Here is a 15922-nt window from a genome sequence, read left to right as displayed (position 1 = left end):
ATATATGAGTCACAATTGGTAAGACATAGAAGTAATATAAGAGTAGAGTCATTAGTTTAAATGAAATAAACACCAAGGTCTTTGCTGGAGAGATATGCAGAACATCAGCTTAATAAGCTTGTAAGAGTCAAACCCATAACATCAATCTATTTTTATTGTTTGTGTCTTTCGGCTTTTCCCGGTTAGGGGTCGCCACAGCGGAACTCCGGTCCGCTAATGATTGGCAGTAGATTTTTACGTACTGGCTTGCCTGGCCTAATGCACAACCTTCAGCGAAGGAACGCCCATTCACACATGTCGCCAGACAGAAGATGCTCTGAGAATCGAACGGGCAACGTCTAACTGTGAGGCGACAACGCTACTAAATGTAATTATACAGTCCTAGAATATAGTCCTAACCATGCATCTTGGGAGTATAAATAGAAAGGTAGAGGAGGGTCCATATTAGTTTTAACCAAGTAACACAGCAAAGGAATCAGCAACCAGTTCAAATGATAAAAACTGTTTAACCCACGTTAAGTGCTTTCTTCCCTCTGGAATACAAGGGACTTCATCAGAACAATGTTACACAAATCAACCCAGCCATTTATACCTGTTTAATCCACATACTAATTGAATAATGAATAATAATTAGTAAAACTGAAACAACAATTGTATACTTAAAATCTGCAACTATGTTGCTGAACAAAATGACTACATAATTTAATGTCAAATATGAACAAAAGACTTTAAACTCCACTACACAACAACTTAATAACAATAAAAACTTCATAAGTGTGGTGAATAAAATAATAACATTATCCTAATATATTTTTTAACTTTAAAATGCAAGAAATACTAATAGCTTAATTTATTCCAGGGTATTCTGTTGCATTACACTGCAACTGCCATTTTAGTTCACACACATCAAGATGTAAATCTATACAATTCCCTTGTGGGTCTTTTTCAATGTGTTGCACTACCAAAAATTTAAATGGATGGTCTTTATGATCTTTAATATGTCTAGCAAGAGCATTAGCAGACCTTTTTTGGAGTCCATATTAGTTTTAACTTGCTTCTGTCCAGCCTTTCTTGCCTTGTTATAGTATAAAGTCTGGATACCTTGCAACCTGTAAAAAGTTATTTTTTGCTTTAATATCTTTAGCATATACAGCAGCACTGATAAAACTTCCCCAGCTGCTTTGTAATATGACATGCCATTTATGTCATGATTTTTTATACAAGTTTTAATAAGGACAAGAACTGTTTTACGTAAATTTTATTTCTTCAGTGTTGTCCTAAACATTAATGACATGAAGTAGGATATATGCTTTATAGAGTTTAACACAGTCAACAACATTCCACACTTTTACAATAATTTCCTCTTGCAAAGCTACATTTTACACCTATCCCAGTATCTAATGGGATTGATGGTTTATAATTTCTCATTTATTCACTAATTTCAGTCTCTGATTCAGGTTCAAGGTACATGATTCTTATCTCTTCTGATTTTTTTCTGTCATGGTAGCATTTTCCTTGGGAACAGTGAAAAAAGGTTAGCTGGCAGTCTGTCTATGGACTTTGTTCATTTTTTTTTTTTTTTTTTGTTTCTCAATCTGTAAAGGTTCCCTTAGCCTGTTCTATAAACAAAATGCCTTTAATTCTCCAGGAAAAAAATATTCTGAAGAAAGGTGGTTTCAACGGCTTGAATCTCACATCTGTCTTTCAACATTCTCTGACTGTTGGGATGAACTTGCTTTTCTTTTGGTGTGTAGTGAATAATAATGTTCCACAAACACGCTGCTGTCCCCAGTTTTTCTTACTTTGCTTTTCTGCAACAGTTTTGTCAGTAGCAACTATTTCTGTTGGGATGATTGCATGTTTGCTAATGTAGGTATTGGTTGCTTTCACGCGACCAGATTTGGAAAATAAACAGTATGCACCCTCTCAGTTAACAAGTCTTATGGAACACTAGTCCAGTTCCTTATTTGTAGTTTCATAAAATTAATGTAGGCTGTTCCTTCCAATTTCTCTGGTGCAGCTGAAAATTTGAGATTTTATCTTTTTGAGACGTTTTGTGCTCAGCCAGCATTATTTATTTATTTATTGTCCTTTTCATCATCTGATTTTTTTCCATTTTATCAGTTCATATGAATAGCTAGTCAAAGCATCTTCTACTTTTTCCAGACTTCTCTTGTTTGACTTTTTTATATTCCTTTATTGTTTTACTTATTGTAAACATGTCTGAGTGTGTATGACATATTTTCTCCTATAAAGTACTGGAAACCATCACCTCTACCAAAGCTGATACTTGAATTGCTTTTTGCTGAATTGGTACAAGACTCTTCCAGGCCAGAGTTTTTCCTGTCCTTTTCTGATTGATATTCTCTTAACTTTCTCTAGGTTTCTTCTTTGGTGACATCCAGGCAGTGTATATTACCAGTCGTAACTATATTTTACCCTGATTGATATCTTTACTGGCTTTTTCTCTGTATCACTTTTCACAATGGGGAAAGCCGCAATTTGTTGGCTAGTGTGCAGCTTTCTAGAACATCCATCATGTATGATATTCTCTTGGAAAATTTACTAAGCCTATAAAAAAACAGCATAGACATGCAGAATATAATTGCTATGGTGTTTTTGAGATTTCTTAATGGCTGACTGATTCTTGTACTTTAGTTTTGTATAAATTACTTTTGTATTCACATCAGTAGCTTTTAACTCAATGGTGCCGTGCCACCTGATGGCCAGAATATGTTAATAGCGCACACACAGTCATCTGTTCATGCCTTTTGTGCCCCTGTCCTTCAAGTTTACACACACCACCAGTGACCACTTAAAATTCAACATTTTTCTTGTTAGTATTTGACATCTACTTCAGACAGTTTAGTCCACATTATTTTTTTGGTGCTTCTATGGCATTTTCATATTTAATTTTATTAACTCTTTTCACTGTAATGGCACCAACTTTAGCCCTTTTTGGTGAAAGTCTTTGTTTCTTCAATGAATTGTTTAACTTTAAAAATTCACAGTCATTGGTTCTGTTCTTCAGCTCAGTAACATAATTATCTGTAGTCTGTGTAGGAGCTTATGCCCTTGTGATCACTAGATCCAGTAACAGAAATAATTAAAGACTCTTTAGACTTTAAATAATGGCCTTGTTTCTTTGATCTGAAAGTTCAAGACCTGTAGTCTGTATACCATAAAGTAAAAGTTACCATATCAGCTGTAAAGAGATGTTAGCTACCCATATGGCTTAGTCGGCATTTAAACCATTTTAAAACCAGAAGCCCTTTGGATAGTGGCATGCAACACAAAAGTAATATTGTAAAGCAGCAAACAGGGTAGTACCCATTTTTTTATCTTGTACATAATTGGTCATGATAATCTGTAAAAAAAAAAAAAAAAAAAAAAGCAATTTAGATGGACTCATATTTCAGGCTATGTACTTTTCAAATCAGTAAAACACCCTAGGGGATCGTGAAATTACAGAAATCTCAGTCTTTCATGAACGGAAACTTGATAAACATACCTTCTCTTGGTAACATAAAAAATGGGGGTCTGTTTGCTTCCCATTTGAATCACCAACTTCTACTGTTCTGCTTCATGCACCCCCACAGCAAGCAGTATGTGACAAGCACATTTTTGATTAGCTGAAGCCTAGGCCTAAGGTATATATATTCTTCTCATACTGAAACTGCTGCTAAAGCTAAGAGACAAAATCACATTGTTATGCATTGCTCTTTGGTGGCCAGAATATCCATGGTTCATTCTTCTAATGTTTGGTTGTTCAACCAATAATTCTGTCCCTTCACAAAAGCTTTTAATCCAGCCAGGGGGCAGAGTCTTGTACAGATATCTCAGATCTCTAAACTTTACATCATGGAAAACATTTCTCCAGAGGTTTCATCTGTTCTAAAAGAAGCTAAAAGTCCCACCACCAGAATGTCATGCATATGTAATTAGGCCTGATTTTGTTTTTGTCCATTTCAGTGCCTAGACTCAGTATTTAAGTATACTTTCTGTTATTGCTTGCAGCATCTTACCACCATATTTTATTTTGTTTGTTCTATAGTACAAAGAATCATTTGTTTGCCATCTCTGTTTATGTACCTGTATGCCCTTCTGTGGTTCCTTATTTTGCTGTAAAGCAAGTTATTGAAGTGGATTCTTCATATGACTTTTAAGATGTCCAAATCATCATATTCTCTTGTCTGGTTTATCCGAACCTAATGAATGCAAACATACTTTTGTTTTTTTTTTTACTTCAAAGACATTTCTTGGTAGGCATTTCTTCACTTGGGATTTCTGGACTGTATTGGTTTGATGTTTAAAGAAACTATCCGTATGTTAAATGTACTCGGGAAATAAAATAAAAATGCAATAATTTATTGATATTTAGCGCTTTCATCTTTTGTAAGAGACTTAATCAGAATACAACTTCCTACATAAAATAATCCACTTAAATACATCCAATTAATGACATCATAATTGAACCTCATTAATAGGAGAAATTTGGCCAGGGCATCAGGAACTTCTCCTACTCTTCCGTAGGTGCCTTGGTCTCTTTTACATGCACCAGAGCTACCACCAACTGGGGCAAATGGGATCTTGATTTAACATCTCATCCAAAGGATGACACATTCAGGAATGCAGTGCACTCCCTCATGCTGTACTGCAGTGTCAGTAATCAATCTACCTGGTGTGGGAATAGAACCCACAGCCTTCTGCATCAAAAGTAAGAGTCCTACTTGCTGCGCAGCAGACACAACTATATATATAATATACCTTAAAGTCACCTGTTTGACTTCTAGTCTTCTATAGTACACAGGAGAACAAATGTGTACACCGACAACTCCTGTACTGTGAGAAAAAGGACTAAACCAATCTGGTAGCGTAATCAGCTATGTTACTTTTATGAAAGCAAAACAGATTCATCCAGTCATTTCCAGACTCTTTGGCTAAACTGCTTTATTTTTTTCTTCTGATAAATGTAGCAAGTCCCTGGCTACAGAACTTAGAACCCACTCTGTCAGATTAATAGCTACCACTGCATCTTTTTTAGAAGTATATCTTCACAGTCTGTTTGTGGTGCTGATGTATTAGACAATTAATATATAGGTTATGCAATCCAGAACAGGCAGCCCTGAAGGGCATGTTGCAAACCATTTAGTCCCTTGATGCTGTCCCGTACATTTGTCTAATTCCTGCAGTAGTGATCGTCATACTTTTGTTATACTGTGACAGATATCAAAAACAAAAATCAACAAAAATAATTCCTTCAGTCCAGAAACCAAATGGCTAAAACTCCTCCTTCTTGCATGTTTCTCTACTTTCCTCACCACTCACTCCTGCAATGTTAACAAGTATACCTAGATTACTGTGACCACACTGAATACAGCCCTTTCTTAACTCAGCTGATGCTCTTCCTAAAAACAGTGGCTTCTCAATCTAACCATTGTGTAAAGAAATCCACTGCATATATTCTCCTCCTCATTAATCTTGTATGACTATTACTTTTCAGTATCTTATACTTCCCAGACCATTAAGGCACAGTTAGGACAAAAGTACAACCCCCCTCTAACAGAAAATAATCAGTATTTGAACTCTTGAAATCTGGCCACATAACATTTTTTACCCTATATAACATAATGGTTTTAACTGCGGTGGTGGTGCTGCGGTAGCGTTGTCGCCTCACAGTTAGACGTTGCCCGTTCGATTCTCAGTGGCAACATGCGTGAATGGGCATTCCTTCGTTGAAGGTTGTGCATTAGGCCCGGCAAGCCAGCATGTAAAAATCTACTGCCAGTCATTAGCGGATCGGAGTTCCACTGTGGCGACCCCTAACCGGGAAAAGCCGAAAGACACATCATAACAAAATGGTTTTAACCCTGTCAAATTCTCAGCTGATCACTAGATTAAATCTTCTAATAAAATGTACTAAATCCCTGCCTGGCTGGATTAGATGTTTACCTGGCCCTCTTAAGATGCAAGTATTACTTGAGATAGCAACTCTAATCCTGACCCTTCATCACCCACTACTTTAGGTCAGTTAGCTGTAAACCATATTATTTTACAAAAGCAGTTTAATAACAGTACCACAACTAGCCAGAACTCCTCATCACTGTGAAATGTAATTGACAGTACATAATCTGAAATCAACACTCTACCTACCCTCCCATTTCAAACAGTCATTAAATTCTAAATACCCCTAGTTTTAGGAATAAGACTGTTCTGATGCATAGATAACATTTTAACCTCCAGCCATCACAATGTATGCTGATAACATTATCTTGCATAGAGATTGTTCTTCCATAGTACATATCCAAAAGCAGCTCCACATTAACTACCTCAGAAACAGTCCCTATGCTGCTTAAAATCACCTGCAAGTTGGCGAACTGCAAACCCTAACTTTAGAAACTAAAAGAAAAAAGAAAAAATGTCACAAGCTCCACATTATAAGAAAATAGGTTTAATACATGGCCCCCCACCCTTCCTATCTCAGTACACACAGACACGGTAGCAGAGAAAGTTGGCATCCAAGTAAAAGCCACATAGTGAAGTGCCAGTCACCTCATCTGTCAAGAATGATCTGCTCTCACTTTTGATGCATTAATTCCCTGTTAGGAATATAAGCCTCCCCACTGTTACCCTAAATCACAGACAAAATAAAATTAAAACAACTGTAAATAGCATATATCAATTTTTCTATCATGCTATTAGGAATGGACAACCTCTGTGCTTCCCCAGAAAGAGCAAATTGGTTACTTTTCTCACCCTGATACTCCTTACTAATCTCCACTTTTCCATGAGAAGTCCGATCACATCCTGAAGAAAAAACATAGAATAAAATCTTCCCATTATTGCCTTCAGACTGAAGGAAGTAACTCTTTTTTTTCTGTAGACCTTCCTTCAGGCTTCGTGTAGGTGGAATAAAAGCTTTACTAAGACTGCAAACCAGCTGGACCATCTCCCCAAGAGTCTAAGGAAAATAAATTACACTTGAAATTAGAAAAAGCTAGAAGACTACCAGGAAGGTAAATGCTGCTATATTTTCTTGGTTGACAAAGATTAAAAAGATTCCTAGCCCTACAACTGAGTATTTTTCTTGTTTAGTAACAGTCTAACAAATTACACCATTAACAAGCAACCTTCTCTATCTTGTAAATATTCGACCAAAGAGAGGAAGGGAGGAAGTGCATCAGCAAGCTCCATGAATGAATTCAGATAAACTGTTATATCAGAAGCTTTTGAAGCACAAACCCTAATCAAAGTCTCTGCAAAAGAAGTGCATACTTAACTAGGAATCAAACCCAGACCTCCTGGATCATCATTTTGACTGCTCTGTCATTAAGCTGTTGAAGTAGCTGAGAACTGGCAAAGGTTTTGAAGCTTTATAGGATCATAGGAGATTACTAGGCTATTGACATGGAGGTCATTTTAAGCCTAGGCATGTCATCCCAATGTAACACCATAGAAATGCTAGTCAGTACCCAAGATTACATTTAGTGATGACTGCCCATGTCCAGGAGGGTTGTGGGCTCTATCCCCAGTAATAATTTATGGTGCCCTGTCCACTTGTCCAGGTTCCTCTTGAACAGTGTTATAGAGGTGCTCTGTTTCACATGAATTTGGTAGTCTGTTCCAAAGATGTGGCAGTCGCTGGGAGATAAATCTGTCCCTCCAGCATATCCTATTTAAGTCGCAAGCCATATCTAGGTCCCTGGAATGGGTAGCCCTAGTCGTGCTTGATTTACGGATATGCAGCAAGTTCATCAGGTCTGGGTCTCAGATTGTTCTGTAGGCCAGGCATAGGTATCCCCTAAGAAGTCTATATGATACAGAGTATAATGATGGAGACTTTAGTCAGTCTGTGTAAGGCACATGCTGGAGCCCCTTGATCTTAATTGTTAGAAACCTCTGAGGTCTCTCTAATTCATAGGTGTTTACAAGGCTAATGAACCACCTTTTTAAACATATCCATGCATCCCAAATCTCTGACAACTCCTGATACCCTTGATAAGTGTAAGCATAGACTTGGGAGATGAGCCATCTACAGGTTACCTGTGATCATTAGAGACATAGGTGCCAAACCAGGGATGAATTTCCTGCTTCCCATCCAATTGTCCAAGTTGCAGTTGAATTGGGTTAGGGAGGAATTCTGCTTCACATGGATGTGGAAGCCTGTTCCATAGAGGGGCTAGTCTCTGGGATATATACCTATCTCTCCAACAGGACCTATTTATATCACAGGCAAAGTTTAAGTCTTTAGAACAAGTAATTCTGGTGCTGTTCATTTTGTGGATATGCAGGAAGTCCATCAGAGTGGTGTCTGATATTGCCCTGTATGCCAAGCATAGATCTCCCCTTAAAAGCCTGTAGGAGACAAAATATTAGGATAAGGCCTTGAGGCAGTCTGCATAGGACATATTACTTATGCCCTGTATTCTTTTAGTGAGGAACTTCTGTGGATGTTCCAGTTGTTGGATATGCCTAGTTAGGTACATACCAAAGGGGGGCATTGTACTCAATGATAGGTCTGACTAATACCAAATATAGTGGAACAATGATTTCCTTGGACTTAGATGCCATACCTTTCTTTATAAGTTGCGCAACATAGAATGATTTCCTCTCCACTGTATACACGTGATGATCAAAGGCTAAATTACTATCTATGTGTGTCCCAAAGTCCCTGACTACTGGGTCAGCTCTAAGGGATGTGTTGTCAATATAATAATTACCAGGGATGGGTGACTTCCCAAAGGATACTGTTAACGCATTTCTTGGCATTTAGTTTTAGTCCAGGGCTCTGACACCAGTTGTTTGTCTGTGTCAGCCCCTCCTGGAGAACATTTGTGTCAATGTGAGATTCAATGACCGCTCCTAATTTGCAGTCGTGTGCAAATTTAGAAACCACTGCCATTAGCCTTGACTTCTGAGAAGTAAGGAGCGGTCCATAAAGGACTCCACTTTTGACTGTCCTCTTTGTAGAGGTTGACTCCTCAGTTCTAACTTCCTGGGTCCTGTCTGTGAGCCATCTGGCTATCCAGAGGGTGACATAGGGTTTGTACCTAAACTCTTGAGTTTGTCAACAGTGCCCGAGTGGGGTATTGTGTCAAATGCCTTGGCCAGGTCAAGGCAGGCAGTGTGTGATTTTGCCCTCATCCATTGATTTGGTGACCTTCTCAAAAAAGTCCACCAGGTTGAGTAGGCATGATCTGCCCTTGATGAAACCAAACTGGGTTGGGTACAGTGTCTGTAGGTTTACTATATATCTCTTGATCATCTCCATGGTAATTTTTTCCTTGGCTTTACGTATAAGACTAGTGAGACTTATGGGTCTGTAGTTTCCAGGGTCTCTAAATGGCCCACCGTTGTGCGGAGGGATCACTGTTGCCTTTCTCCATTCATGAGGCATGAAGCCTCTTTGGATGCTACAGTTAAACAGTAATTCCAGAGGACCTGATAGGAAAGTGCTTAGTACGGTACATGCCAAATGAGGCTTTATACCCAATTATGGGCCAGATAACTGCCAAGTATAGGGGGGGGGGGTTATAGCTTCTTTTGCTCTTGAGGTGATGCTTTTACTAATCAAATGTGTTAAGTAGAAATCTTTCCATACTACAGTAGACACATGGTGGTTGAAGTTATGGTCATAATCAACTTGTGATCCCATGTCCATTAAAACTTCATGGGTACTTAGGGTATTGTTGTTGATTTGATAGTGTGAAGGGACATTGTTTCTGCCGAAGGGAATGATGATGCTTTTCTTAACATTCAGTTTACCGTGACTAACACACCAATCGTTGGTCTACATGAGACCCTCCTGGAGTATATTGACATCATTTAGGGATTCAATGCTTGCACCTAGTTTGCAGTCATCTGCAAACTTTGTTAGCCACAACCCCTTAGTTTTGACCTGAACATCTGAGAAGTATTTACCAAATAGTAGTGGGCCAAGCACTGACCACTGGTAACAGGTCTGCCATTCAATGTGGACTCACCCACTTTGATAGTGCGTGACTGGTTTGTGAGCCAGTTGACAAACCATCTTACAACAAAGGGGTTTACATTCAGTTTGTTAGGTTTATCAGTAATGCCTGAATGTGGGATTGTGTCAAAAGACTTTGCCAGGTTGAGGTATGCTGTGTGCACATATTTGCCCTCGTCAGTGGCCTTGGTCACATTTTCAAAGAAATTTACCAGATTTAACAGGCAGAATCTGCCCTTCTCAGAGTTGAATTGGGTAGGATCCAGGGTTTGGCGGTCACCTATGTCTTTATTTATGAGGTCCATAATGATACTTTTCCATAGACTTACAGATGAGGCTGGTCAGGCTGATGGGTCTGTAATTCCATGGGCCTGTTGCTGGGCCACCTTTGTGGAGGGGTGTAACTGTTGCTGCTCTCCATTCCTCAGGAACAAAGCCTGTGGTTGTACTATGATTGAAAAGGGTACTTAGCAGTGATGCTAGTCCATGTTTTAGCCTGTTTAGAAGACCGCCAGGAGGCTGTCTGGTCCCATAGAGGCTGTGTTTTTTGCCTTGGACAAGGCTTTGAGGACATGCTCTTCAGATATGTAAGGTGAGGAGAAGTTTGGGGGAAGGTTTGTTGTAAGTTAGGAGGGGATAAAGGAGTGAAACTTTTGCCAAACCTATCCGCTAATAGGTTTGCTATCTCTTTGGGGTCATTGTGTATGATTCCATTGGCCACTAGTTCTGCATATGCTTGGGTCCTACCCTTTAGGTTACGTACATAGCTGTAAAAGGCCTTATGGTTATCCTTGGCTGTACTTGCTAAGTTTTTCTCAAAGGAGCCTTTGGAAGATTTGACAAGTTGTCTTATCTGCCTGTTGAGGCTGAGGAGGGTGCTTTTCCATTGTTGGGGCCTTGCCTTTGCATTTATTGTAAAGTTTGTTAATGCTTGATGTCCACCATGGCAGCTTGTTTTTACTTGGGGCTCTGAAATTGATTCTTTCTGGTATGGCCATGTTTATACACTTATATGCAAGTGACTGTACATGGCTTTAGTGTAAGCTTCGGTGCAATTACCATTCCAGCTTGGGATGGTGCTTTGAATGCATTAATACCTTCATTTAGGAGGGTATCATTTACCTTGGTTAAGTTTTTTAGTCTGATTTCACCCTTTGTGAGTTCTGGTGTTAGTGTCATCTCAAAGGTGACTAATTTGTGGTCAGTTTTAACTAATGAGGGCCAGATAGTTGCAGCAGTGCATCTGTTTGACATGTTGGTGAGGACCAGATCCAGAATGTTTGTTCCCCTTGTTAGGGTATGGACAATTTGTTCTAGGGCATTTGAATTAACAAAGTCAAGGAACTTTTGTATGCTTCACGTGCAGTATAATGATAGTGCTGTAAATTGTTAAAAATGTAACATTCGGTTCAATATTTATGTCAGAATATTGCAGCTTTTGATGTTTTAAAACCACAATTTTAAATAGCTTGTTTTGATGTTATAATTGTATGCAATTGCCATTGTGAGTGGGCTGCTGTTGAACAGAGTCCAAGCACTAGCCCATCTACCTGGTGTAACAAAAATAAACAAGCATAATACCAATAATTGGGGGTTCTCACCATAACCGTAGATGTTTATATAGTAGTATCTTCACTGCAGGCTCCTTCCTTCCATCACCCCGATATTGCAGATATTATCAGTCTGCTGGTCTCGACGTGTATTAATTGTGTGTTTTACCACCAGTGTGTTGGTATGTTTATTCCCATAAATTTGTAGTTAATGGGTAGATGTGAAATTCCCGCAGCAGTAAGCTTGTTATTTGAATATGTGCTTTATGGCGACTAGCTTCACACAGTTGGACCTTATTCGCTTTATACAGTATTTCACAAAGACGGGATGACTTTGTCCATCACTCCCTGCTTTGTGTTGGTTAACATCTGACACCGTATTAAATCAGAAGATTAACTTCATGTACTTCTGTATTCTTCATCAAGACCATGGGCTTCAAATAATAAGTAAGTTTTAAAGGAAGGGGGAAAAATGAAACGTGCACTCAGATCTCAGGCCTTCAAGTTGGCCAGAATCACACCAGGACCACAAAGGTTTTTGACAGTATACTGGTACTAAAACAAGAATTTCTGTCAGATGTTATAAATAAAACTGTGTCTATGAAATTTTTGAACCAGTCATAAATCTTGGATCTAATAATTCCAGGACATAGGGATGTGTAATTTGTTCCAGTTAACAGGGAAAAATAGGCAAATTATCTTATTTCTACACATTTCTCAGATGATGGTGTGGAGACAAAAAAAGTTGTTAAAAGCAACTGGAAGGTCATCATCGGTGACAGATTACCAACTGAAACTCTGATGCAGCAAAAAAGGGCACAAGTACCCCATCCCTGTTTGAGTGTAATGAAGTAATATTTCAGGTTATAATCTCCATTCTGGACGCCATCATTTATTCCAGCAGATCCTGTAACTGTTACTTTTACATTTGCAACTCTTGCTCTTTTGTCTGTCCATTTAACAGTAGAGTTTATAAAACTAAATCCCACTTCAGTGCATTTCCACAGGGGTTCTTTGTTTTGAGAAATGCCTTGACTGTGATTGCTTTCACATGGGAAAATTCTGTGAAAACTTTCTCTTAATTTACCAGCATGTATATGCACTTCAAAATAAACTACCACATGACCTTTATGCGGGTACACTGTTTCCTGGGGACACACCCATTTTCAAGTTCTGTGTTCTGGAATATTTCACAAAGTGATCCTTTAATGGACTTATTATTAATAGTAAAATGAGCAACATTGACAGATTAGACTGGATGCCTTTATCCCCTTGGGTTAAACGGCCCTTCATCCATTAAATATTTGTTATGTATGTATGATTGTAGGTATTTCCATTTGTTAACCAGGAAACTCCCACACCAGAAATGCTACCAAAATTTCCAGACTAACAAAAGATATACAAAATTACCAGTCTAGAATGTAGTACATTTTGAATTGCAGCAGAAAGGACTGGTCTTAAGAGCAAGACTGGCACAGGTACACTACTGGCTTTTACAGAGTTTTGATCCGGTTCGCAGTTTCTGGACCTTATACATTTCTTCATTTGTTTCTTTCTCTGTACTTGATGTCACGTTAGCCTGAAGCCCACACAGTTTATTGGGGATAATAAATAGACCGAGTTATACATATATGAGCTGATCTAGAGCTGTAGTATTAAGAAAGGATTGTGGTATGCTGTTTTCCTATTAGGATACCACATGTCTAGTTTTCCTTTAGTGAGCTTAAGTGTGTCAGTGGATGTTCATCATTTGATCACGGCTACAGCAGCCTTAGCTATATGAGTTGTATCCTGCCAAGGATATAACATCCAGCCAGCTTCCCAAACCTTAAATGCACCTTCCACAAACCCAAACTGTTACCTTTTTGAGTGTAGCTGAAGAAAAATGGTTTGGGTGCCAAGCTGTTCAGAGCTTTCTTGCCACAGAAGAGCAGTACTTTTGAAAGCTTTCGAAGATCAGTGGTCTGCTAACAATTCTTTGTTGCTGGGCAGATAGCTTCCTTTTGGGGGGGAAATCTTCCATAATTTATTTTGTGACTGAACTCTAGCTTTTCTTTAAATTTTTATATTTTATGCTAGGAAAAGGTGTTTTAAGGGACTGTCACATGATTTTTAGTCACTTTTTACTCTGAAGCACAACTTTTTACTATTGTGGAAAAAAGTTGTTAAAGATAAGTTAAAGTTTCTTTTTCCTAAGTAAATTTTATTTTAAAATTGCTTTTGATGGTTGTGGTGAGTACTTAAATTGTTTTTTTACTGTGTATTGTGGTGTAAAATATACTTTTGTAATACTTACATGTTTCACTGACTACTGCTACCAATCTTCCTCTGGCATTCAGACATCATTTTCAGTTTCACCATTGAACGACCTACCAGTTCTCCAGTTCTTCCTTCTTTCATATACAAAAAGAAGAAAATTTCTAAACAGCCTTTACCACTTCAGCAGGCTAAGAATGTGCCTCAGATGCAGATGAGTGGTTCTGCTGTGGCCATTTCTGGTTCTTGAGACCATTCATCTTTTTCCTTAGCTCCCTCTGGTATAGTCCCTGCAGGCTCCATTGACCAGGGGTTAGACACATCTTCTGTGGCTGTTGGAGTGCTGTTGGTGGGCACAGGAGAACCATTTTTGTAGTCTTGGAGGAAGGAGCAGGGAATACCTCCCTGTTTAGCCGCTTGCTGGTGTACTTAAAGCCCCGAGGAGTACTATGGCTCACTTATCACACTACTCCAGGGATTTGAAGATTTTTTTGGGGGGGTACAGGACTAATTTTGATAAAACAGTGACTCTGAATAGAAATTATAAGCTGATGTAGATGATAAAGGTACCTAGATCTGTTTGAGCTGGAGGTGTGAAATTAATTTCCTGGGATGTTTGATAAAGTTACATTGATGGATATACAGGCTTTTGGTGAAGAAAGTTTATCAAGGAGCTGACAACATGGAGATTATTGAGGTCGCAGTTAGTAAGAAGATACTGGAGATTACAATATTTACATTAATTCAGTTTCTGGCACTTGTAGTCCCATCAGCAGTCTCCAGACAGCAAATAGAGCAGTAAGGAACCAATCTAAAAAAAGGCACAGCTTTGTTGGTAGTAGTGTATATAAATGAACTTGGTCACCTTGGAATGAATGTGACAAGTGTACAAAAATAGCACAAAGATAAGGAGTGAAACTAATGTTATCTGTTATTGTGTCTGTCTTAGTGTGGATTAAACACTTAATTTTGGGGCTTATTTTAGTTTTTCTCTGAATAAAGGATATTTATTCTTATGATTTCAGCTACAGGAAGCCAACAGACTTCAGAAGGAAAAAATTACAGTTGCTAACTAAGAAACCACTTTATCTACACTTGCATCAAACACTGCACAAGGACTGACTGCTTCTGAATTGTGTGTGAACTAAACCACTTGCTTCTCTTCAGCATTGCAGCTGTATGTAAAAACATTACTACCCCAGCAGACAAGAAGGAAAATGGCAGCTACTTTTGTACTAATGTGGCTGGATACCAGACATTCACAAGTTAGGTTTCATTTGTAAAATACATTTTGCTACAGATATTGTATACAAATTGTACACTACATAGCTTTGTCTGTATGTTAATTTCTGTTTAACAGTTTTTGAGGTTGCAGAAAACGTCCACTGTTTTTTATATTGTAATTATACCATTTCCCCACCTAAGTAATGTACCTTAAAAATTGAATGTGAAAACAGATCACCCAAGTGTTTGCAAGACTGTACATAGTACACTAAAATGTTCATTAACTTTTTAGTTTGTCTACTGAAGTACATTGGTGCTCATTAATCAGCATTTAAGATAATAACATTCTGTTTTTACTGCAATGGATGGCACTATGAGAAAATAAACCTGCATTCAAATTTTGCACAAATAATGCTTACTTAACTTTGTGTGTCCAATTTTTTAACTGTAGCTATGCCATATATTGACTCGCTGTGGAAGGTCACTAACTTTTGCATTCAATATAGTATATTACTTGCAGAAATTGTTAATGTTTTTGTTCTCCACTTGCCTGAGTGGCTTTGTTATGGCATCCTGACTCAAATATTATTCTGAACAAAGTCTTAAGACATGCTTTCAGACATTAAATCCAAGTTAGTGTCTGCAGATTATGAATTAATATGTATTGTATGATAAAGCCATGACAGGTAGGTGCTTCACTGTGATGGGCTGGGGAAGTTGTTCTGGGATTGTCATTCTTTTAGAAAGACTAATGGAAATCAATTGGATGGGTTTGTGTAATATTATAAAGCAGATCTAGATGTTGGACTCCCCAGGCAACACATCCTTGTGGTGCAACCCCCACTGTCTGTAAGCAATTGTAATTGGTGATGACTTGTAAACTGTTACACAATTTTTAACAGTAACAATGAGTTATGTAACA

General features: G+C 38.3%; 1 protein-coding gene across 3 annotated transcripts in view; it reads left to right on the top strand.

The window, feature by feature from the left end:
• AIDA (axin interactor, dorsalization associated) overlaps positions 1-15418 on the top strand; it is an 857654-nt gene extending 842236 nt beyond the window's left edge. For all 3 annotated transcript variants that reach the window (XM_044057885.1, XM_044057871.1, XM_044057878.1), the window contains one exon: positions 14802-15418. In XM_044057885.1, the coding sequence (XP_043913820.1) occupies positions 14802-14898 (97 nt within the window). In that variant the 3' untranslated portion in view covers positions 14899-15418. The remainder of the gene's footprint in view (positions 1-14801) is intronic.
• Positions 15419-15922: the final 504 nt, after the last annotated feature.

Source organism: Protopterus annectens, chromosome 1.part2 (assembly GCF_019279795.1).
Source record: "Protopterus annectens isolate FY-2018-M chromosome 1.part2, PAN1.0, whole genome shotgun sequence".
Classification (NCBI taxonomy): domain Eukaryota; kingdom Metazoa; phylum Chordata; order Ceratodontiformes; family Protopteridae; genus Protopterus; species Protopterus annectens.
The sequence above is the reverse complement of the archived record's forward strand: the minus strand, read 5'-3'. Positions and strand labels throughout refer to the sequence as shown.